This window comes from Lithobates pipiens, unplaced genomic scaffold, assembly GCF_037356315.1.
Source record: "Lithobates pipiens isolate NorthernLeopardFrog02 unplaced genomic scaffold, aLitPip1_a1.2 Scaffold_13, whole genome shotgun sequence".
In the NCBI taxonomy this organism is placed as follows: domain Eukaryota; kingdom Metazoa; phylum Chordata; class Amphibia; order Anura; family Ranidae; genus Lithobates; species Lithobates pipiens.
Window position 1 is genome coordinate 525,555,190 of NW_027507718.1, and position 25,682 is coordinate 525,580,871.

Here is a 25,682-nt window from a genome sequence, read left to right on the forward strand (position 1 = left end):
AAGATTAGAACCTCATAGGAAGAGATAAGGCTCCCATAGTGTAGTAGTAAAAAGTGCTTTATTTAAAAAAAGTTAAAACTAAAAACAAAAAACTTCCCATCAATGGGAAAAAAACGTAAAAAAAAACTACTACAGCATATGGTCAGAATAGTGTGTAGGGGAAGCCGGTTTACAGCGTGCGCTTCAACTGCGTTCCAGGCTCCCTACTTCCATACCGGAAATGCCGTAAGTGCGTGGCTCCCTCTTACGCGTTTCGTCATTGACTTTTTCAAAGGCGGCCTTTTTATTATTTGGACTGGTTTGATGATAGCATATTCATTTCTTGATGAATTTTTTTGATGAAGTTGGGAATAATTTTCTGGTGTTCATAATCATTTTTTATACACAGGAGTAATTACTTGAAGCAGATGGGCGACAGCAGCAGAAGACCTCACCGGGTGCCACTCCTGTCAGCTAAGAACAGGAAACTGAGGCTGAAATTTGCACAGGCTCACCAAAACAATAGAAGATCATCTGATTAGTCTCGATTTCAGCTGCAACATCCAGATGGTAGGGTCAGAATTTGGGGCAAACACCATGAAAGTATGGATCTATCCTGTCTTGTATCAACGGTTTAGGCTGGTGATGTAATGGTGTGGGGGAAATTTTCTTGGCACACTTTGAGCCCCTTACCACCAATGGAGCATCATTTAAACACCCCAGCCTACCTGAGCATTGTTGCTGACCATTTCCGTCCCTTTATAACTACAGTCAGTGGCGGCTGGTTCTCAATAATTTGGTGGTGGTGGGGGGGCAAACCAATGCTACCTACTCCTGGCTGGAGACGTGGGGGAGGGGAAGGCGGAAGGCCTATCTTAGGAGGCAGATGGCCTGCCCAAGACGACACTTCGATCTCCCCTCCTCCTCTCTCCCCTGTCAGAGCCGGGGAGTGCTGGATGTGGCTGAGCTGCTGCGAGTGAGCCATCCCTGGAAACGTTGGCGGCTGGTGGGTCGGTCAGTTGGGGCATCTGCGGCTAGCTGCGGGTAGCTTGTCCCTGAAGTGGGTGCAGATACCTGGATTATCCAGGTATCTGCACCTCCCTCCCCCCTGAAAGGTTCCAATTGTGGCACCGGAGGGGGGGGGGATGGATCAGATGAGCGGACCTTCCACTTCAGGGTGGAGGTCCGCTTTAACTAACCTTGCATGATAAATCTCATTTTTGTATGTGTGCGCTGTAATCTGTTTTGTACTGAATAACAAATATTCATTGGCTATTGTCACACAACTGGGTGGGCTCAGGGCGCAGTGCTCTGCTCCCCAAGCCCACCCTTTTTTGAAGCCTATTCAATCCTATGGCTCTAATTACATGCTTCAAAATAAAAAACAAAACAAAATGGAATCCATGCGTTCTAATGGACAGGTCGCCACTGACTACAGTGTCCGCATCTTCTGATGGCTCCTTCCAGCATAATAATGCACCATGTCACAAAGCTCCAATCATCTCACCACTGGACAATGAGGTCACTGCACTCCAATGGTCTCCACACTCACCAGATCTCAATCCAATAGAGCACCTTTGGGTAGGGAGCCCAAGTGCTTTTACACTGGGGCGGTGTGCTTGCGGGACCTTACAAAAAGTTCCGCAAGCAGCATCTTTGGGGCGATTTGGCAGCACTTCGGAAGCGCCAAAACATGGGCGGCTTTAACCCCTTCTTCGGCCCCTAGCAGGGGTTAAAACCCTCCCACTAGTGGCCAAAAAGCGGCACTAAAATGACGCTAATGCGGTGCGGCCCCAGTGTGAAGGATGTCTAAATGAATATCATTAAAGCGGAATTCCACCCAAACATGGAACTTCCGCTTTTTGGAATCCTCCCCACCTCCGGTGTCATATTTGACACCTTTCAAAGGGGAGGAGGGAGCAGATACATGTGTAATACAGGTATTTGCTCCCACTTCCGGGCATAGATCACCGTCCGGCGCCTACTCCATCCCCCCCTGCTGTCGTGTGGGAGACACACAGGTCTCAGAAAATAGCAGGGAAGAGGGAGGATGCGCAGTGCAACTCAAGCATGCGCACTAGGGAACCAGGAAGTGAAGCCGCAAGGCTTCACTTCCTGATTCCCTTACCGAAGATGGCGGAACCTCCACCCGAGAGCCAAGGGATGCGTCGGCTTTGGGACCCAACATCGCAGGCGCCCAGAACAGGTAAGTGTACATATATTACAAGTCAGCAGCTGCAGTATTTGTAGCTGTTGAATTTTAATATTTTTTATTTTTTTTAATTAATTTTTTCTGCGGGACACATTATTTATACAGAGGGATGAGAAGGGATACATATCATCTCCAACTAATATTTAGTTTTTTTTTTTTTTTAGAAATGAAACGTAAGTTCTCTGACCTAAGAAAAAGCCAAACGTTTTTCCAGATAGTGTAGAGCCCAGTGCGTAAAATCTAATTACAGTCTACATATCTAAAGTTGTCCCCCTTTATCTGCGCACAAGCCCGCGGGACCTGTCAGGTAGTCGTTTGTAGCTAGTGTAGCGGGGATATAATTGTGTATTAACGCAAATAATGTGAAATACAATGTAAATCTATGGACAATGTATTCACTAGTATTGGCTGCCATCTAGTGACCAAAACTGTAAATGGACTAGCTATTTTCCTTTTCTATGGTGTGGAAAGATAACAGGAAATGACTGTTTACTTTGGTCATCTGACATTTTTTTTACCCAGAAGTCTGTGTGAGTCTGTGTGACCTACCCATGAACACTTTGATATGCAGTGCATGCTGGGTAGGGTGTAAAAGTGACTGCAGCGGCCATTTTAGGTCTCTTGGAACCACGTTGCCTGCCTGTGCGGAACTGTGTGTAAGGTTCTCGGACGCATCGGTAGATAGTCACCACGGAGTTCAAACCGCACTGTTTGCTGGGTGACTGGACAGAGTCAAGAGCTGGTGACCAGACCGACGGGCAGTGGAGAGCCGGATCCAGTCAGTGGAGTGACACGAAGCATCTGGCCTAGTCAGTGGAAGCAAGCTGCAGCTGTAGAACTCAAGCCATCACTCGAAACTCTGATCCGATTGGTGAGCGGGTTGCAGCCCACCGTTTAATCTATTACACGTACTTAGACTTACTAATAGGCTTTGCTGGAACCTGTTGTTCCACGGAAGTGCAACTGAGCAACTGACACTTAGTAGTAGGGTTGCCACCTTTTCTTCAAGCCAAACCCGAACATTTTCACGGCGCACGGCAATTTTTTTGTAGTACACGCTATAGGATTGTAAAATACCTTGGGTTACCCAAAAAGAGTAGTAATGAAGTGTGCTACACAGAACAGTTGCTATAGCCAAATTGCATTAACAGTGGAGGGACTTAAATGGGCATGATTAAATAAAACAAAAGCATTTAGTGTACCCATAAAATATGATTCGATTAATAAAAGAAATGTCAGTGACAATAGCCTACCTTAAAATTGGACACTGTCAGCCAGCAGGGCAGTGGACAGTGTCAGTAGGGCAGTAAATGGTGTCAGTAGAGCAGTAAATGGTGTCAGTAGGACAGTGTACAGTGTCAGTAGGGCAGTGGACAGTGTCAGTAGGGCAGTGGACAGTGTCAGTAGGGCAGTACATGGTGTCATTAGGGCAGTACATGGTGTCATTAGGGCAGTAAATTGTGTCATTAGGGCAGTAAATGGTGTCAGTAGATCAGTGGACAGTGTCAGTAGAGCAGTAAATGGTGTCAGTAGGGTAGTAAATTGTGTCAGTAGATCAGTGGACAGTGTCAGTAGAGCAGTAAATGGTGTCAGTAGGGCAGTAAATGGTGTCAGTAGGGCAGTAAATGGTGTCAGTAGGGCAGTGGACAGTGTCAGTAGGGCAGTGTACAGTGTCAGTAGAGCAGTAAATTGTGTCAGTAGGGCAGTAAATGGTGTCAGTAGGGCAGTGGACAGTGTCAGTAGAGCAGTAAATGGTATCAGTAGGGCAGTGGACAGTGTCAGTAGGGCAGTACATGGTGTCAGTAGGGCAGTAAATGGTGTCAGTAGGGCAGTGGACGGTGTCAGTAGAGAAGTAAATGGTGTCAGTAGAGCAGTGGACAGTGTCAGTAGGGCAGTGTACAGTGTCAGTAGAGCAGTAAATTGTGTCAGTAGGGCAGTAAATGGTGTCAGTAGGGCAGTGGACAGTGTCAGTAGAGCAGTAAATGGTATCAGTAGGGCAGTGGACAGTGTCAGTAGGGCAGTAAATGGTGTCAGTAGGGCAGTAAATGGTGTCAGTAGAGCAGTGGACAGTGTCAGTAGAGCAGTAAATGGTGTCAGTAGGGCAGTGGACAGTGTCAGTAAAGCAGTAAATGGTGTCAGTAGGGCAGTGGACAGTGTCAGTAGGGCAGTGGACAGTGTCAGTAGGGCACTAAATTGTGTCAGTAGGGTAGTAAATTGTGTCAGTAGAGCAGTTGACAGTGTCAGTAGAGCAGTAAATGGTGTCAGTAGGGCAGTGCGGTGCGGTGTGACAAGAGGGTGTGCGGTATGACAGGAGGTGGTGCTGCGGTGTGACAGGAGGTGGTGCTGCGGTGTGACAGGAGGGGATGCGGTGTGACAGGAGGTGGTGCAGAGTGTGACAGGAGGTGGTGCAGAGTGTGACAGGAGGGGGTGCAGAGTGTGACAGGAGGGGGTGCAGAGTGTGACAGGAGGGGGTGCGATGTGACAGGATGGGGTGCAGAGTGTGACAGGAGGGGGTGCAGAGTGTGACAGGAGGGGGTGCGATGTGACAGGATGGGGTGCAGAGTGTGACAGGAGGTGGTGCAGAGTGTGACAGGAGGTGGTGCAGAGTGTGACAGGAGGTGGTGCAGAGTGTGACAGGAGGGGGTGCAGAGTGTGACAGGAGGTGGTGCTGCGGTGTGACAGGAGGTGGTGCTGCGGTGTGACAGGAGGGGATGCGGTGTGACAGGAGGGGATGCGGTGTGACAGGAGGTGGTACAGAGTGTGACAGGAGGTGGTGCAGAGTGTGACAGGAGGGCGTGCAGAGTGTGACAGGAGGTGGTGCAGAGTGTGACAGGAGGTGGTGCTGCGGTGTGCCAGGAGGTGGTGCTGCGGTGTGACAGGAGGGGATGCAGTGTGACAGGAGGGGATGCGGTGTGACAGGAGGTGGTGCAGAGTGTGACAGGAGGTGGTGCAGAGTGTGACAGGAGGTGGTGCAGAGTGTGACAGGAGGGGGTGCAGAGTGTGACAGGAGGTGGTGCAGAGTGTGACAGGAGGGGGTGCGATGTGACAGGATGGGGTGCGATGTGACAGGATGGGGTGCAGAGTGTGACAGGAGGGGGTGCAGAGTGTGACAGGAGGGGGTGCGATGTGACAGGAGGGGGTGCAGAGTGTGACAGGAGGGGGTGCAGAGTGTGACAGGAGGGGCCCGTGCAAATACAGAGGAGGGGTGCAATTACAGAGAAATGAGGGACAATTACAGATGAAAGGGGTGCAAATACAGAGGAGAGGGGAAATTACAGAGGAGGGGGGGCAGTTACAGAGGGGGTGGCAAACACAGAAGGGTCAAAACATAAGGGAGAGAGAGGCGACAGGCAGCTGCTGGTGCAGAAGTTTTTAATAAAATAAATGCTTAAAAGCAATCCACTCACTCTGCATGTCAGAGCTGTATATGTCAGTCTGTGAAGTTGGCTGTCCCATCCTCCCCTCCGCTCCATGCTGCTCTTATCACTGAATCGGGAAACTCATGTGAACTGTCAGCCTCTGATGATGGAGGCGTGGTTAAGCCTCTGGAATGCTCTGATTGGTCACAGCATCCCAGGCTGGCAGCTCACTGCAGTCTCCCCGCAGCTCTGTATCCTCGGCTTCCTCCAGCGATTCAGTGATAAGAGCAGATCGGAGGGGGGGATGGGACGTCCAACTTCACAGACTGACATATACAGCTCTGACATGGAGAGTGAGTGGATTGTTTGCTTTTAAGCATTTATTTTATTAAAACCTTCCGCACCAGCAGCTGTCTGTCGCCTCTCTCTCCCATATGTTTTGATTGCTCTGTAATTGCTCCCCCCGCCCGCCGCTCCGATGCCCCTGCTGTCCAGGTCCCCCTGTGTGCTGGGGCTCGTAAAAGGAGGCCCCATGGTACCCCTGTCAGCTGTCCGGGTGTGAGGCAGAGGGAAACCCGGGCACAGCCTCCTAAACCCGTACTGTCCGGGTCAAAACCGGACAGGTGGCAACCCTACTTAGTAGGCCCAAGGCCCGTTACACTTTGGTATCTAAGTGTGATTACAAGTTTCTGGAGTTACACCTGGAGTGTTCTAAGTTAACTTTCTCCACTTACCCCTTTGGATTACAATTATTTGAGAAACTATTTAAGCTAGCGAAGAAAGAAGATAAAGGAGGAAATACATTAAGTGAGGCCTCACGTTAGACTTTAAATAAGGGGAGCTCCCAGGTCTAGATAGTAATATACCTGCATGCTGTTTATTGTATTTGACTGTTGATTTATGCTGTGCTGACGTTCTACGTTGGAACGACAGTGCAAACTCTGTAACCACCTATTTGCTATATTTTCAGTAAAAGTATTCCTGTTTAAGAGCACAAGTGTGTGGTTTACTGTCTTTCCCCACCAGGTGGAGCCAGAGGATCCTGAAGGATAGACACAGGTACATTATATTTTTTACACTGTAATGTATTATTATTGCACCACAGCTGTGCCAAGGGGACATTCAGAAGGGGGGTTTCTCAGTAGAGTGCAGGCCCAATTTAAATCAGCAGCTCCTTCGGGGGTCAGTGCTACACTAGCTTTTACTTTTTTTTGGCCTCCAGTCCTAAGCTGTCTATTTAAATTCAAATTGTGGACATCTGTCTACTCTGTTATGCCACGTACACACGATTGGAATTCCGGCCAAAAAAAGACAGATGAGAGGAAAATGCGACCGTGTGTATGTTCCATCGGAATTTAGCTGTCCAAATTTCCGCCAGCCAAAAATTTATAGCATGTTCTCAATTTTCCCGATGGAAAAACTTTCTATCAGAAATTCCGATCCTGTGTATGCAATTCCGACACCCCAAAAATCACACATGCTCAAATTCAACTACGAGACGGAAGCTATTGGCTACTGGCTATTGAACTTCCTTTTTCTAGTCCCAACGTACGTGTTGTACATCACCGCATTCTAAACGGAATTTGGTGTGATCGTGTGTAGGCAAGACAGTTTGAGTGGAATTCCGCCAGAATTCCGTCAGGAAAACCATCAGAGCTTTTTCTGACGAGAATTCCGATCGTGTGTACGCGGCATTAATTATGAATGAACAAAATACCTATAATATCAGTGAATTAAGGGAATATTTTCAAAAAAGTGAGTTTAGTTGTTAGATCAACACCACATCCCAAATTGTTCTAGAAAAAAAAAATGTTTAGCCACTTCAATGCTGGCCACTTAAACCCCCTTCCTGCCCAGACCGATTTTCAGCTTTCAGTGCTCTCGCAATTTAAATGACAATTACTCATGCTACACTGAATCCAAACCAAAATGTTATCATTTATTTCTCACAAATAGAGCTTTGCTTTGGTGGTATTTGATCACCGCTGAGTTTTATTTTTTTATTTTTTGCAATATAAGCGAAAAAAGAGAAAATATTTTGAAAAAGAAAAAAAACACTTTTTTTTCGTTACTATTGTAAAATTTTGTAAATAAGTAATTTTTCTTCGTAAACTTGAGCCAAAATGTATACTGCTACATATCTTTGGTAAAAAATAACCCAATCAGTGGATATTATTTAGTCTGTGTGAAAGTTATAGGGCCTACAAGCTATGATGCCAATCACTGAAAATTTATCACAATTGATGTACTGACGGCCTATTTCATTTCTTGAGACACTAATGCCGCGTACACATAACCGGACTTTTCCGGCAGACTAGGTCCGACGGTCTTCCTGACGGACTTTTGGCGGAGTTTCGGCTGACTTTCTGAATGAACGGACTTGGCCACACACAATCACACCAAAGTCTGACGGATTTGAACGTGATGACGTACGACTGAACTAGAATAAGGAAGTTCATAGCCAGTAGCCAATAGCTGCCCCAGCTTCGGTTTTTGTCCATTGGACTAGCATACAGACGAGCGGATTTCTCCATAGGAACTGGGTCCAGCGGAGTTGCGGCGGAAAGATTTGAAACATGTTCTATTTCTAAAGTCCGTCAGATTTTTGGACAGCAAAGGTCCGATGGAGCCCACATACGATCGAATTGTCCGATGTATTCATTCCGTCTGACCTTTGCTGTCAAAGACCGGTCGTGTGTACACGGCCTAACAAGCCAGGACAGTACAAATACCCCCCAAATTACCCCTTTTTGGAAAGTAGACAGTCCAAGGTATTTAGTAAGAGGCATGGTAAGTTTTTTTGAAGTTGTAAGAGTTTTTTTATTTTTTTACACACAATTTTGTCATATTAATGGGTTATTTCTCAACACAGCATATGCATACTTGCAACTACAGCCAAAAATACATTCTGCTACTCCTCCTGAGTATGGCAATACTACATTTGTGAGACTTTTACACAGCCTGGCCACATACATTAAAGTAGCACCTTCAGGCTTTCTACATACATAAATGACACATCTCATTTCTCATCCACCTATTACAATTTTGAAGGTCCTGGAGCACCAGGACAATGGAATTGTCCACAAAATTACTCCATTTTGGAAAGCAAACACCCCAACGTATATTTTATGAAGCATAATGAGTCTTTTGAACAGTTCATTTTTTTCCAGAAGTTTTTGGAAAATTTAGAGAAAAAATGAAAACGCATTTCTTTTTTACACAAAGTTGTCCATTTATAAGATATTTCTAACACACAGCATGTACATAGCAAAAATTACACCCCAAAAATACATACTGCTTCTTCTTCTGAGTATGGCGATACCACGTGTGTGAGATTTTTACACAGCCAGACCAATGTTTATGCATATTGTGAAAGATGAAGTTACGCCGAGTAAATAAATACCTAACATGTCGTGCTTCAAAACTACACACGCTCGTGGAATGGCGCCAAAGTTCAGGTACTTAAAAATTCCCATAGAAGACGCTTGATCCTTCACCACTCGACACTTCCTCATAAGAAGTATCATAAGTCCCTAACAATGCATCTAATAAACGCAGCGAAACAATGTATACCCCTACACTGGAAATCCTCGAGCACCCCATCACTCAAAGAATGGATCAACAGAGTCCAGAAAATTGCAGACCTAGAAAAGCTTATACATACTGCCCACGATACCCCAACCAAATTTAGAAAACAATGGGCTGGTTGGATATCCTTCCAAACAACGACAGCATTTGACGCTCTTAGTAACCCTACCACCTAGTTCAAATGGACCACTTAGGATATAATGGATAGACCATCGACAACTTGTATGATCCATCTCATTAACAACACCCATAATATACAGATCTCCCTCTCTCCATACCCATCCCATTCTAATGGACCCCCAGGCATCCGGTCCCGAAACGTATTCCTTTAAGTTAACCGAACAAAAGAATATATCACCTAAGAGCAGTTACGAGGGAGTCAGAGACAAACGCCCCCATTTCCCCCCCCTTGTCCATTTTTCCCCCCCCCTTTCCCCCTTTTCCCATCCCTCCCCCTCCCAATCCAACTGAACTGATTACTCACCATTCTCCCCTCTATACACTCCACCAAATTACCTACACACAACCTCACATGTTGAGTTTGAAACACGAGCCATCAACATAGCCATCTCCACGTACATCTAAACGCTTTACTTCGCCAACTATTATTGCAGAACGCATACTCGAGATTCTATACCATACGTGACCACGATATGAGAGACCACTGGATTCTCGTGTCCACACACTTAAGTAACAGGAGATGGGCTTACTGATCAGTATGGGCTTAGTCTTATTACTTATACTTTTACAATGCTGACCAGGATTTTTGGTTTATGTACTCGTGTCAGTTTTCTGTGTTTGTTATTCCATGTATTAACTGTTTCTATAAATAAAAGACATTTTATGGAAAAAAAAAAATAAAAAAAAAAAGAAGACGCTTTAAATTTTTTTATTGGTTAAATGTTTTGAGTTACAGAGGAGGTCTGGGGACAAAATTATTGCTCTCGCTCCAACGTTTGCGTCGATACCTCTCACATGTATGGTTTGAACACTGTTTTCATATGTGGGCTGGACTTACGTATGCGTTCGCTTCTGCATGCGAGCACAGGGGCGCTTTAAAAAAAAATTGTTAATTATACTTTCTTTTTTTTATTTGACACTTTTTGGAAAAAAAAGATAAATTTTGATCACTTTTATTCATATTACAAGGAATGTTTACATTCCTTGTAATATGAATAAAAGTGATCAAAATTTATCTTTTTTTTTTTTTTATGTAATAGGAATATGGCACGATCGGTTCTCTTTATAGTGAGATGTGGGGTCAATAAGACCCCACATCTCACCTCTAGGCTGGGAAGCCTGAAATAAAAAAATAAAAATAAACCGATCACCGCTTCCCAGCCCAAGTGGCGCCCTTTTTTTTAATGCAGAGGCCGAATGTGACGTCATAACATCGCGCCCGGCCTCCGACTATCATAGAGACTCTGGCGACCATCTGGTCCGATGGAAATCTCTATGATCAACATCCGGGGGGGGCAGCGGATGCTCTGTCTGTAGCGATGAGTCTGTAGAAGCAACGGAGGGCGGCAGGAGGGGGGTGACATCGGCTGAAAACAGACATACAATTTTGCATCTGAATCTAGCGTAAGATGAATAATATCAGAGCTTCATCACCCTGTAACTTTACATACACGTCTTTGCAGAATTTGTGTTGCTGTCTCTCGATTTATGACCAAAATTAAAGTACTTTTCACTGACCTGTGTGTATCTGTACAGCCCGAGGATTTGGGCTATTGGGATTGTTGTGGATGAATAACGATCTCCAATAACACCAGCCAGCTCACCATGTCCTGAACAGTAATAATTAGGAATTGTCTTCCTTGGTCCAGATAAGATCTGTAGAACACTTTGCACAGCCTTCCTGGGCTCCACCAATGAATCATATAGATGGTAGCCTAGAGTGATATTGGGTAAGATGTTCGGATCCTGATTAATATTATCAATTGCAGAAAGAAAAGCTAGGAAGTTTAGGTAAGTCTGGGGAGATGGGCTACAAAGAAAATCTTTCTTTAGTTAATAAGCAATATATACAGTATATATATATATATATACACACACACACACACACACACACACACGTGTGTGCGTGTGTGTGTGTGTGTGTGTATATATATATATATATATATATATATATATATATATATATATATATAAATATATATAAAATCAAAGTTTTTTTTTTCTTTTTTCAGTCTAATGAGGACCTCCAAGGCCAAAGATAGTTAACATCCTTCAATATGCAGTAGGTTGTGAGGCATAGTGGGTGCAAAGGTGCTGAAAGTCATTGGGGCGCCAGACACTTCTTGGATGTAAAAGGTTTTATTTCTTTTGACCAGGGCTTTTTATTTTAGCTGGAACATGGTGGAACTCAGCTCCACCACCTCTGGCTCAGGTCCCCTGCTTCCTGTTCACCTCTATCACTTTTAAACACAGAAGTCTGGCTTCTGTGTTTACAAGTGTCAGTTTGTCTCCCAATGGCTCCCGCTGAGTGCAAGATGGTGACAAGGGAGATGCAGGTGCCTAGGATACAGTGTAGATGCCGACACCCCCACTGGATGATCTCTCCACATCCTTCATCTTTAAGACCCTCCCACTGTTAGTGGAATTTGAGCACACCTGCAATTTGATGCGGTTTGGAGGGTGTGTGTGTGCAGGGAGTGAGAGGGGGTTATAAGGAGTGTGGGTGAGTTCCTGTACCTATTTTCTGTGAAAAAAAGCCCTGCTTTTGACAGTCCTTTTTGTATTTTTGGGGAAAGGGGGTTAGGGCCAGGACACCCTTAAGAAGTTCTATATTAAATATTGGCAGACTCCGAGACTTCAATAGAAGGACAGCCGTGCAGGGAAAGTCCTCAGCAAGGAGCCACATCTGCACAAGCTCTGCCCACCCAGTAGTCCAGGGGTTCATCACTCCTCAAAGCGTCCACATCGGCCGTTAACCCGATGTAGTTGGACACCTGTCGGTCTAGGTGTTCCCTGATGCTGGATCCGGATGAGACCTGTCGATGGGTCGGCTGAAAGAATGACCTCATATCAGAAGTCACCAATACATCTTCAAACCGCCCTCTTCCTGCAGGCGCTGTTGGATTGGTACCCGCAACTCCTTCTCTGGGAGTGGGAATTCCTCCTCTGCCAGTGCACTCAAAAGCAGAATGCAGCATTTCTCGAAGCAAGGCCAGGAAGTGCTCCATTCTGACAGCCCTCTGTGACGGTGGTAACATTTCCGCCATTTTGTGTTTGTACCGGGGGTCTAAGTATGTTGCCACCCAGTACTGGTCCTTGACCCTCATGCTTTTTATACGGGGGTCCCTGTTAAAACACTGGAGCATGAAGGCCCCCATTTGCACTAAACTGGAAGCGGTGTGGTGGCCTGGCTCCTGCTCATCATCCAGGATAATGTCCTCCTCCTCGTTCTCCTCTCCCCATCCACGCACAACAACAGGGGTCCCAGAAAGGTTTAAAGCATGCTCTTCTTGCTCCTCCTCATCCTCCCCGGCACTATCCTCCTCTGACTCCTCATCAGACTCCTGTTGTTCACTTGTCTCGGATAGAGTAGCCCCCCTGGGAATTCATCCAGCATTGTGACTTCCTCATCTTCCTGCTCCTGCTCCTCCACGGCTTGATCAATGACACGATGCAATGCACGCTCCATAAAGAAGGCATAAGGTACCATGTCACTGATGGCACCATGGCTGCGACTGACCAGTTTGGTGATCTCATCAAATGGCCGCAGAAGTCTGCATGCATCGCGCATGAGCAGCCACTGACACTGTGAAAAAAAAACAAGCTCCCCAGAACCTGTTCTGCCACAGAGTTCGTACAGGTAGACGTTTCTGCTGGAGCAGTCTATCAAGCATATAGAAGGTTGAGTTCCATCGTGTCGGGCAATCGCAAATTAGACGTCTGACCGGCAGATTGTGTCGCCGCTGAATGTCAGCAAGGTGAGCCATGGCCGTGTAAGAACTTCTGAAATGGGCCGAGATTTTCCTTGCCTGCCGCAAGATGTCCTGGACCCCAAGGTATTTGACAACGAATCGCTGCACGACCAAGTTTAAGACGTGTGCCATGCATGGCACGTGCGTAATTTTGCCCTGTTTCAATGCGCTAAGCAGATTGGCACCGTTGTCACACACTACTTTACCAACTGTCAAATTGAGCAGTGTTAGCCACTGATCTGCCTGTGAACGCAAAGCTGAAAGGAGTGCCGGGCCAGTGTGGCTCTTGGCTTCCAGGCACAACAGATGCAGCACAGCATGGCAACGTCTCACCTGGCATGTTGAATAGGTTCTGGGGAGCTTGGGTGGCGCAGCGGAAGAGATGCTAGGAGCAGAAAAGGAGGGGTCAGCCGAGGAGGAGAGGGAGGAGGATGGAGTAGGAGGAGGAGAAGAAGAGCCAGGCCTGCATGCAATCTTTGGCGGTAAAACCAAATCTACACGGGTGCCACGGGTTACATGCTTGACGTCCATCAGAAGATTCACCCAGTGGGCAGTAAAAGTGATATACCTTCCCTGCCCATGTTTGCTAGACCACGTGTCTGTGGTCAGATGTATCTTGGCACTGACACTGTGTGCCAGAGATACATTCACTTGCCGCTGAATAAGGATGAGCCGAACACCCCCCTGTTCGGTTCGCACCAGAACCTGCGAACAGACCTAAACTTTGTGTGAACTTTAGAACCCCATTGAAGTCTATGGGACTCGAACGTTCAAAATCTAAAGTGCTAATTTTAAAGGCTAATATGCAAGTTACTATCCTAAAAAGTGTTTGGGGACCTGGGTCCTGCCCTAGGGGACATGGATAAATGCAAAAAAAAGTTTTAAAAACGGCCGTTTTTTCAGGAGCAGTGATTTTAATAATGATTAAAGTGAAACAATAAAAGTGTAATATTCCTTTAAATTTCGTACCTGGGGGGTGTCTATAGTATGCCTGTGAAGGGGCGCATGTTTCCCGTGCTTAGAACTGTCCCTGCACAAAGTATCATTTCGCAAGGAAAAAAAGTCCTTTAAAATCACTTTGAATTGTCGGCTCCCGTAATACAGAGAACACTCAATGAGTGTTCTCTGTATTACAGGAGCCGACAATTCATTCATTGATAAAAAAAAAAAAAAAGGTTCAGATTCCCCTAAATTCAATTACCAGGCCCTTCAGGTCTGGTATAAGGGCCGTCTTTAATATTGATTGGACCCTGGGCAAAGATTTTAATTGGGCCCCCCCCCCCCCAGCTAGACTCAAAACTAGTTTACGGCAGCAGATCAGGCAGTGATTGTGATTGGCTGCCAGGGATTACAACACATCATTACAGCTCACAGATTAGTTGCTAGAGGTTACAGAACATCATTACTGCTCAGTGCTCACTAATTGGATTCTAGAGGTTACTGCATATCATTATTGCTTACTGATTAGTTTCTAGAGGTTACTACAGTGCAAATTGCGGGTGTGGCCAAACTGCGCTAGCATTGAGGGGTGCACTATGTGCAGAGTGCAGGGGTGAGGTGGGTGCAGATGGCAGGACTGAGGTGGGTGCAAATGGCAGGACTGAGGTGGGTGCAGAGTGCAAGAGTGAGGGGTGGGTGCAGAGTGCAGGACTGAGGTGGGTGCAGATTGCAAGAGTGGGGTGGGTGCAGAGTGCAGGACTGAGGTGGGTGCAGAGTGGGGTGGGTGCAGAGTGAGGTGGGTGCAGAGTGCAGGTCTGAGGTTGGTGAAGAGTGGGGTGGGGGGCAGAGTGAGGTGGATGCAGAGCGGGGTGGGTGCAGAGAGGTGTGGGTGCAGAGAGGTGTGGGTGCAGAGAGGTGTGGGTGCAGAGAGGTGTGGGTGCAGAGAGGTGTGGGTGCAGAGAGGGGTGGGTGCAGAGTGAGGTGGGTGCAGAGTGAGGTGAGTGCAGAGTGAGGTGTGTGCACAGGGAGGTGTGTGCACAGGGAGGTGTGTGCACAAGGAGGTGGGTGCAGAGGGAGGTGGGTGCAGAGGGAGGTGGGTGCAGAGTGGGGTGGGTGCAGAGCAGTAATCTGCAGCACAGCAGTGCACCACAACACTATATATTGTACACCTATACCAGTCCTTAAAAGGACCTTTGTGGACCTAGTAGCTAGTGATTTTCAGACTGTCCCTCAGTCCCTACACTGATAAAAGACAGCTGCAGAAACGAGCAGTAATCTGCAGCACAGCAGTGCACCACAACCCTATATATTGTACACCTATACCAGTCCTTAAAAGGACCTTTGTGGACCTAGTAGCTAGTGATTTACAGACTGTCCCTCAGTTCCTACACTGATAAAAGACAGCTGCAGAATTGGGCAGCAGTCAGCAGCAGTGCACCACAACCCTATATATTGTACATCTATACCATTCCTTAAAAGGACCTTTGTGGACCTAGTAGCTAGTGATTTGCAGACTGTCCCTCAGTCCCTACACTGATAAAAGACAGCTGCAGAAACGAGCAGCAGTCAGCAGCAGTGCACCAGCACCCTATATACTGTACACCTATACTAGTCCTTAAAAGGACCTTTGTGGACCTAATAGTAATAGCTAGCTAGTGAATAAACTGACTATCCCTGCTTCACACAGCGGCCTGTCCCTACACTGACAAAAGACAGCTGCAATCACCAGCACAGCAGTGCACTGAACCCTATATACTGTACTACACCTATACCAGTCCTTAAAATGACTTTTGTGGACCTAATAGCTAGTGATTTGTGTCATTACAGTCTCTCCCTGCTCCACACAGCGTCCTGTCCCTACACTGACATAAAACAGAATGTAAAATGGCCGCCAGATCAGGTCTATTTATAAGGTAGGGGGAATGTCCAACTGTCCATGTGCTGAAATGTCTCAATTGGCTGTCCTGTACCCCATGATGGATGTGTCATCATGGGTCAAAGTTCTTTCACACTGTAAACACATATGTCCACCGGGCGAACAGCGCCAATAGTCTGCCGGTTTGGCGAATCGCGAACACGCAAAATTCGCCGCAAACCGACCCCCGGGAGAACCGTGAGGCCATCCCTAGCAGACAATACAAACTATCTATATCCATATCAGGCCCTTTGGGTCTGGTATGGATTTTAAGGAGATTTTGAGGATGGATTTAGGGGGGCAAAATCCATACCGCACCCTTATCCAAACATGCAGCCTGGCAGGTCAGAAAAGGGGGTGGGGGATGAGCGAAAGCCCTGCCACCCCAAAGCACCATATCCCTATGTTGATGAGAACAAGGGCCTCTTCCCGACAACCCTGCGCTGTGGTTGTGGGGGTCTGCGGGTGGGGGGCTCATCGGAATCTGGAAGATCCTGGACCAGATCCTGGCCTCCCCCCTATGTGAATGAGCAGTACCCCTAACTTATTCACCAAAAAAAGTTAAAAAATAAAATAAACCAGTACACAGGTTTTTCGACAATTCCTTTATTTAAAAAAACAAACAAAAAAAAACAATGTTCCCCAGTGTAGATCCATCATCAATCACTCCGCCCTGAAAAAAAAGCTTCACCCGCGAGATTGGCTGACCAATGAATGCCTCATCCGCCATTTGACAGTTCTTAAATAGGTGACGTCACCTGGCGGCCCTGCCCCCTTGTGACATCATCCACCAGTGCATGCCCAAAGAGCCTGGTTTGGATTGGGGTCGACCTCCATGCCGTTATTTAAACATTTTTATATTGCTGGCATTGTTTTGTTTACATTTCAGCTGTCAGTGTGGAAGCCCGCTGACAGCTAATGAGTCACCTATTGTTAAGGATGTGGCAGCTGGCTTCCTGGCCCACTGCTTAACAATCAGCTATTCTTTACCCAGAATTCAAATCGGTCAATCATTTTTTGACCGATCCGAATTCTAATTGTTCTGAAAATGTGAAATTCGGTAGAAAACGGATAAACAAAAAGAAATGCGTTTCTATTCGTTACTTTTTCATTCGGAGGTTCAGATACATCATAACACATAACCAAAAATGTGTCCGAATTTGTATTTGGATTGAAACAAATTGCACATGTCTACTTCCTGGGGAACATATGCAACAGCAGAAAGCATGTAAAGTTATTGCAATGTTTTACACAGGTCTGTAAGTAAATGCCCCAGCGCTAGATGCTTAAAGCAATCATATGGGCTTTGTAGACCCATTACAGCTACTTGTGGACTGTCATGGTATGTTCTGCATGGGGCTGGTGGCAGGTTTGATTCTTCTCCCCTGTCTTCTGAAGGATTCCAGAATAAAGTGGGCTGGGAAGATGCAAACCAGAAGCCTGAATATTTATGTGGTCTCAGCCAATCCCTGGGGGAGGGTGGCCAGTAAGTGACTGCAGGGCACATAAATAGTATGGGGCATGAGGCAGCCCTGTTCTTGTCCAGGAGGAGAAGTCCCCATCCTGAAGGGCTGCCCAGATGAAAAATCTACTCATCGAGATCCCAGTTGAGGGAGAGCTGGGGGGTCCGTTTTGCTAAAATCTCAGAAGCTAAGTGAAGTATTTCACTGTGGATCCAGTTTAAGAGACTCATAGAGGAATTGTCTGTCTGATACTGGAGGGAGGCATCCAAGTATCCAGGGGCACTGTGAATACAGACTTAGCGACTGTTGCTGCTGATATCCCTCAGATATCTTTATCAGTGTTTGCCTGGCCTGGGACATTGCTATAGGAGTCCCTGGGCTTTTTTTGTAGAAACTGTTCTGGGAAGAAGCATTAGGCCGCGTACACACAACTGGACTTTCCGTCAGAATAACTCTGACAGTCTTTGCGACTGAGTTTTCTACGGAGTTCTGACCAAACGGACTTGCCTACACTACACTAGAAAAGGAAGTTCAATAGCCAGTAGCCAATAGCTGCCCTTGCATCGTATTTGGTCCATCGGTCCAGCATACAGATGAACGGTTTTCCCGATAGGAATTGATTCTGTAGGAAAGATTTAAAACATGTTCTATTTACAGGCCACTCTGGAACACATTGGTCTCTGCTCCATGATGCTCAGTTGGGTCCTTTCCCTCTACTCCCACCCCACGGCTGCGGTCAAAGTCAACGAAACGAGGTCCAGTTATTTCAACATCCGCAACGGCACACGTCAGGGTTGCCCCCTGTCTCCGCTGATTTTCATACTTTCTCTGGAGCCCCTTCTGTGCAGAATACGGGCAAATCCAGGTATTACTGGTTTTCACAAATCCTCTGGGTCCCATAAGGTGGCCGCCTTTGCGGATGATTTGATTTTTTTTCCTAACAGACCCACTCAATTCGCTCCCCAACCTCCTTCAGTCCCTGCAGCAATACGGGGCCCTTTCCTTGTTCTCAATCAATCTAACCAAATCCTCCCTCCTGAACGTTACAGTGGACAAGGACATTGTCAGCCGCTTATGCTCAGTCTACCAGTTACGCTGGGCTGCCAGCGCCATTCCTTACTTGGGTGTTGACATCAGCGCAGACCCTTCAGACTTGTACCAGGCAAACTTTGCCCCACTCCTTCTTCATCTCAAAACTGATCTCCACCAATGGCATTCACTTACTCTAACTTGGTTCGGGCGATGCAATGCCATTAAGATGACCGCTTTGCATAGGATATTATATCTGCTACAAGCCCTCCCCATCCGTCTCCCTCCGTCTTTCTTCAAGCGAGTCGACTCGCTGTTCCGCGACTTCATTTGGTCGCATCGAAAACCACTTATCAGACTGCAAATCCTCCACATGGCTAAGCATAGGGGAGGAGTCGGCCTCCCAGACATAAAGGCATACTACAGGGCAGCCCACCTTACTAGAGTGGTCGACTGGTATTGCCAAGCGGGGGCCAAACAGTGGGTGGCGATGGAAATGGAGGACTCTGATGGAATGGCCAGGAGCTGGCCGTGGATCACCACCTCTCTGCCGAAGGTCCTCAATGACCATCCTACGCTAGGCAGTACCATACGGGTAGTCAGGGATGCCTTCCGGCACTCCTCATTTTCCCCGATGCCCTCCCCCATGGTCCCAATTTTGGGTAATCCAGACTTTCCACCCGGCTGGCTGAATCCCATTCTTGGGCGCTTTGGCAGCGGAAGGGCGGTTTCATCTCCATGACTTTCTGGGCCCGGACAGCCAACTTGCAATAGAAGCGGGGGTGTCCGCTATAGACCCCCCGTTGGACTTCTGGAGTCACCAACTACGCAACTTCCTGCACCGGTGCGCAAGGACGCCTGGCATATCACGTCCACTCATGAAGCTGGAACGAATTTGCCACCGCAGAGAACCAATCCGCCACTGTCTATCTCTGCTCTACTCCTCCCTGATCTCACCATCAGAAGGGTTCACCCCCCCCTTCCTTTCTAAATGGGAGGCACATCTAGGAGTCCAACTTAATGAATCACAGAGGGAGAAGATCCTTCACTTCGCCCAGAAGTCCTCTATTGCCACCAGGGTCCAAGAGACCTGCTATAAAATCTTGACCCAATGGTACAGAGTGCCCACCTCCCTGCATCGTTTCTTCCCACGGGTCCCTAGTCTTTGTTGGCGCTGTAATGTGGAGGAGGGAACGATGCTGCACATTTTCTGGGATTGCCCCAAAATCAAACCCTACTGGACGGAGGTGGCACGCACGATCAAGCACCTGACTGGTGTCACCCTGGAGGGAGATCCCGCGGCCTGTCTACTGCACCTCTCTAAGCGACCCATTAAGAAATATAAAGCCTCCCTTACCATTCAGCTATTGAATGCCGCCAAGGCATGCATCCCCTTGCGCAGGAGATCGGAGATTCCACCAACTAAATCCCTGTGGTTTGCCAAGGTGAATGAACTAAGAAACATGGAAGATCTAACTGCCACCCTGCATGGAGGGGAGGAGGCCTTTCGGGAGACGTGGCGACCATGGCAACAATACATCTACACGGAAGCTTACCTCCGTGAGGTTGCATTGCCTGATTAGTCCCTGTAGCTTGAGTCGCTCTCTGGTCGGGAGGCACCACCACTCCCCTTCTCTGTTCTTCCCCTCACCCCCCCCCCCCTTTTTGCCTCACTACCCCACTATCCACCTTCCTCCCTACCCCCAACTGGGGTATCCTTCCCCATCCTGCCTTTCCACTCCCTTAGTCCTTCCTCTCCTAACCTGCTCCCAGCCTTGGGCCGGTCTACTCGGATAATTTGAACATCCTACTTTCTATAACCCATCAGTTGTGCCACATGGCTGGACTTAGCTGGTTGGGAGACAACCCTCCCTGGCAGGTGTAAATGAGTCTCTTACAGTATGGTCCTGGTGACTTTACTAGCAATAGGAGGTTACCAGGGTAACAGTTGGGCAGTCTCCCCCAGAGTAGTGCACGGTTAGCCTTGATACACAGCCGTAACCGCATATGTCTTTCACTGAGTGCACAACTGGGGGATTTGATATTTGATAATGCTGTTATAACATCAAATTGTATCCATTACCCGTTTCTGTTTTTATTATAATTATTGTCATCTTTTCTGACTGTTAAATTGCCTCATCTTGAAAATAAATAAAGGAATAAAAAAAAAAAAAAACATGTTCTATTTCTAGGTCCATCACAATCGGAATATCCGATAAAATGATTCTATCTGCCGGAAAGTCCAGTCGTGTGTATGCAGGATTACAGTCACTTTCAGTGACAGCAAGCAACACTTGGCTTCTCATTTTTACATGCGATTACTTTGGGTGATATCAAAAGGATGTACACATTTCCACTGCACACAGGCTGCATCCTCCTTGGTTTGCCCCATTGTACACTTGTGGGTCCTACTGCCACAGCTCTCTGGCCAGATGTTCCTGGTGGTCACTCATTGGAATCATAATACAATATGGGAGAGACACATGTGGGAGAGATGTATAGGCTGCACACCCTGAAACAAACAATATGGAAAAATTTCCCCATGGGGCTTTTTAGCAGCAATGTACCAGGGTCAAAAAAGAGAGAGAGCACAGGGAGAGGGAGAGAGCACAGAGGGGGGAGATGGGAGAGGGGCAGAGCGCAGAGGGGGAGAAGAGAGAGCTATATACATAGAGAGCAGAGATATAGAGAGCAGAGAGAGAGAGAGAGAGAGAGAGAGAGAGAGAGAGAGAGAGAGAGAGAGAGAGAGAGAGAGAGAGAGAGAGAGAAGTGATCTAGAGAGCAGAGAGAGACAGATATAGAGAGCAGAGGGGGGAAGAGAGAGAGAGAGAGAGAGAGAAGTGATCTAGAGAGCAGAGAGAGACAGATATAGAGAGCAGAGGGGGGAAGAGAGAGAGAGAGAGCAGAGATAGAGAGGGGGAGATAGAGACGGGGGAGAGAGGGGGAGAAGGGGAGGGGAGAGGAGGGGTAGAGAGGGGAGAGAGAGAGCAGATGGAGAGAGAGAAGGAGGGGGGGGGCAGAGGGAGAGAGAGGTGGAGGAGAGAGAAAAGAGAGCGATATAGAGAGAGAAGAGAGAGAGCAGAGATATAGAGAGCAGAGAGGGGTCAGGGACAGGGTCTGGTCACAATGCTCACTCACTTGGATGGTCCCCGGGGGGCTCTCAGTCAGCGGTTTCTCTTGTGGCTGTCGGCTTGTTTAATCTTCCCGCCACCCACATTCCGACAAATGCAGTACACAGACACGGAAAGGGGGGGGGGGGGGCGGAGAAGAAGGAATCCAAATGTATGTGCAAGCAGGCAAGCTCTGGAATACTGCTGCTGGAACTGGAAAGAGCCCTTTGGGGATCATCTCCTTCCAGCTTACAGGACAGGACAGCTACATTTCGTGAGCCGCCTGTCAACTCACTGTCCGCACACCGAGACCAAGGACATGAAAGGGGGGGGGGCGGGGGAGAAGAGGAGCAGGTGGATGGAACCACTGGTGTTCTGGAGTAGGCAGCATGGCACTGATTTCTGCACCCCTCGAGCGTTCCAGCTACCCCTGCATTACGCCACTGGCTGAGAGTTAGGAGCCAGTGCAGTGGGCGGCCTCTGCAATATGGGGTCTTAACTGGGGGAGATACCTGTAGAGTGGAGATTTCATCATGGATTGGGTCAAACTTGTTTTTGAAGTGATTAGCAATCTCCTGGGCAGTGAGTAAGTCAGTGGGTGGAGGGGATGGAGGACAAAGTAGAGAGTTGAAGGTAGAGAAAAGTTTCCTGGGACTGGATGAGAAGGTGTTTATAAGAGTTGTAAAATAGGTCTGCTTGGCAGTGTGGAGGAAAGAATAGTATTTTTGGAGGGCAGATTTGCATTGGTTGAAGTCTTTGAGAGACTTAGGCCGCGTACACACGCGGGGACTGTTCGCCCAACTTTGTCCGTCAAACAGTTTCGGCAAACAGTCCGCTCAAAATTAGCATGGACGGACATGGCCACACACGACGAACGAACAGTTTGCTGAAACCGTGCGCGATGACGTGAACGGCACGTACGACGGGACGAAAAATACAACGTCCTATACACTGCATTATAACTTTCGGCGTGTAAATCCTTTCTGAGCATGCGCGGAACTTAGTTTGACGAACAAGCCTACACACGAGGGGACTGTTCGCTGAAACAAAGTTTCAGCGGACAGTTTTACGGAATTTCCGAAAAACCTTGTTCAGCGGACTGTTCGCTGAAACTGTCCGCTGAAAGCCCACACACGAGCGGACTGTCCGCCGAAACACTGTTCAGCGGACAAAGTTGGGCGAACAGTCCCCGCGTGTGTACGCGGCCTTAGTCTTGTGCCACAGACGCTCAAGAGCGCCTGTTTAGTGTCATCTGTTTGCCAGGGTTGTAGGGGTTGAGGCCTGATTCTGTGTGTAGTGAGGGTAGCGAGCTTGTCCAGAGTGGAGGACAGGGATTTATTGTAGATGGAAGTGGCTTGGTTGGGGCAGGACAGGGGAGAGATTTTGTCAGAGGAGGTCAGTAGCAGAATAGAGGAGAGAAGAGTTGAAGTTGGGAAAATTTCTACGGGTGATGGTTAGGCGATTGGAGGTAAAGGTAGTGGAAAACAGGGAGAGAGAGAAACGAATAAGGTGATGGTCAGAGAAAGGAAAGGATTGTTTGAGAAGTTGCATGGAGCGCATAGGTAGGGGAATTCAAGGTCAAGGGTGTTGCCATCAGAGTGAGTAGAAGCCTGTACCCATTGCTTCAGGTCAAATGAAGAGGTTAGACTAAGAAGTTTAGAAATAGTAGGAGTGTTTGTATTAGCAAAGGTGTTGAAATCACCGAGAAGGATTGAGGGAATTTCTGAAGAGAGAAAGTAGGGTAGCCAGGCAGAAATCTCATCAAGGAAAGTCGATAATGGTTCAGGGGGCCGGTAGATCACAGCAATTCTTAGGGAAGTTGGAGAGAATAGACGTATACAGTGAGCTTTAAATGATGAGAGGGAAAGAGAGGGAGGGGAATGAATAACCTGGAAGGTGCATTGGGGGGATAGGAGGAATCCCACGCCACCTCCCTTGCGTCCATTAGGCCTAGGGGAGTGAGTCCAGTGAAGGCCACCCTGGGAGAGTCAAGCGGGAGAAGGGGTGTCAGATTCGTGGAACCAGGTTTCGGTGAGAGCAAGTAGATTAAAGGAATTAGTGATAAAGAGATCATGAACAGCGGTGAGTTTGTTGCAGACAGAGTTAGTGTTCCAGAGGGTGCAGGAGAAGGGGAGGCTGGTGTTGGGAAGAAGAGGAATGGAGACTAAATTGCGTAGATTGCGACCATTGCCAGAGGGTGTAGGGTGATGGGGATGGGTGTGTTGGGTACAGTTAAAAAAGGGAGGCCCAGGGTTTGGGGAAATATCTCCAGCAGTTAGGAGAAGCAGAAAAGTAAGGGAGGTAATATGATAATACGATTTGTGCGAGGGGACATGCTTCAGTATCTTGGGAGGATTGTTAGCAAGTGGGCTTAGAGTTAGAAAGAGGTGATGAGTGCAGTAGTAGGGAGAAGGGAGAAATGAGGGTGATATGTACAGATTGTGGGGTGGAGAAGAGGGGTGAAGAAAAGAGAGTTTGAGGAGAGAGGCTGCAATTGTGAAAAGGAGGAGAGGTGCATGTTTCAGAGAGGAAGGTGAGATAATCTGGAAATGAGGTCACCTGCAGTCTGCTGTGGATTGCTTTGTGCAAGTCGCTGAAGTGCAAGAGCGGAAGTGCCACTTATTTAAAGAACCCCACTTCTTTGGAAGAACCCTTGTATGTGTTCCCCCATAAAGAAGGCCTTGTTTTTATACTGTGTTGGGTGTGGGTTGATTCTGGCAATTAATCAATCAGGAGGTAATATTAGGCACACAGCTAGCAGAGCAAAACTTTTTACACCACAATCAAACAGCAAGAGGAGCAAAAGGACAAAATTGTAAAGATAAGGGAACCCATAATTTAGGTAAGACTTAATAGCTAAACATTGAAATAAAGTGAGCATGGCTACAGATGGAGTTGAAACAGCGGTGACAAACAGATTTACCAAATATGCATTCCGTCAGTCAATGTTCAGTTATGTTGGGAGTTATAGCTGAATGGGTGGGCTAACTTAATATTGAACCGTACGGACTAAGACTGGGATGCCATTAAAGTTCATGTGTGTGTACAGGCAGACGTCCCATCACATGTATTTGTTTTTCCTTTCTTTTGTAAAGTCATATATATATATATATATATATATATATATATATATTTTTTTTTTTTTTAAGCTACGTACTTGTATTGCTTTTCTTTAGGGAAACCTAGATAGCTTCGTCTTGACTTCACAGTGAGCACTCCTCCAATGATCACATCTCCATTTTGGAAATATAGAAAGTCATCAAATACATCACTAAAATTCAGGATACAGACTTGACTTTGTGCTTCTGATTGCCTGAGTGTCATACATTGGAGGATCACACAGAAATGGATGATATAGGCATATGATACCGCCATAGCTCTGATCACTGGATGATCCTTTAATTACAGTGAAGACTTCAATCATATGTGACACAGATGACTTCGGCGTGTACTGTATATACCAGTGACAGTACAATGAGCTGACTCCTCTCCCTCTCCTTTTATACAGTTCATCTCTCATTATCCTGAATGTAGTGGCATAATCTTCTATCTACTTTTAGCTGCATGTGCAGGAGGTTTCTTTGTGAATAAAGAAGTATGATCCTCTATTAAAAATTATTTAAAAAGCTCTAAATGAGAAACTCCAAAAGGATAAACTAAATATTTTCTATACCTGATAAAGCGCACATTCAAAATATACACAGGTAGTACAATATAATATCAAAATTGTTCTTACACTTAAAATTTGGGGTGAGCTCGATATATTCGGGTCGAACATAGGGTGTTCGCCTGTTTGTCAAAAAACAAACATTGTGGGGCGTTAGAGATAGTGTGATTTAGATTGAGCAGGCAGGTTATACAGTTAGCTGCAGTATATTTGATATTATATATATTCTGCACCTAGTGTAGCCTGCCTACATCTGCAGTGCATCTGCAGTGCTTACCGCTACCTTCTGTTCTCCTTGTGGCACGTCTAGGGGATGTCCCGTGGTAGATGACTCAGTAACTTGAGACTGACAATAGATCCACTTGAATGGATTTTATTTGCAAAACTCAAACCATTGAACAGTCTTTCAACTTGGGATCAGAGGGTTGGAAAGGGAAGTTCAGGTACTCTCAATGTGAAAGTCCAAAAAACATTAAAGAACTTGCTTAC

General features: G+C 46.9%; 1 protein-coding gene across 1 annotated transcript in view; it reads right to left on the reverse strand.

Annotated features, from left to right (window-relative positions):
- LOC143975943 (vomeronasal type-2 receptor 26-like) overlaps positions 1-24,984 on the reverse strand; it is a 72,015-nt gene extending 47,031 nt beyond the window's left edge. Inside the window, exons 1-2 of the mRNA XM_077478474.1 lie at positions 24,684-24,984; positions 10,837-11,128 (exon numbers count right to left, since the gene is read on the reverse strand). Of these exons, the coding sequence (XP_077334600.1) occupies positions 10,837-11,128; positions 24,684-24,901 (510 nt within the window). The 5' untranslated portion in view covers positions 24,902-24,984. The remainder of the gene's footprint in view (positions 1-10,836; positions 11,129-24,683) is intronic.
- Positions 24,985-25,682: the final 698 nt, after the last annotated feature.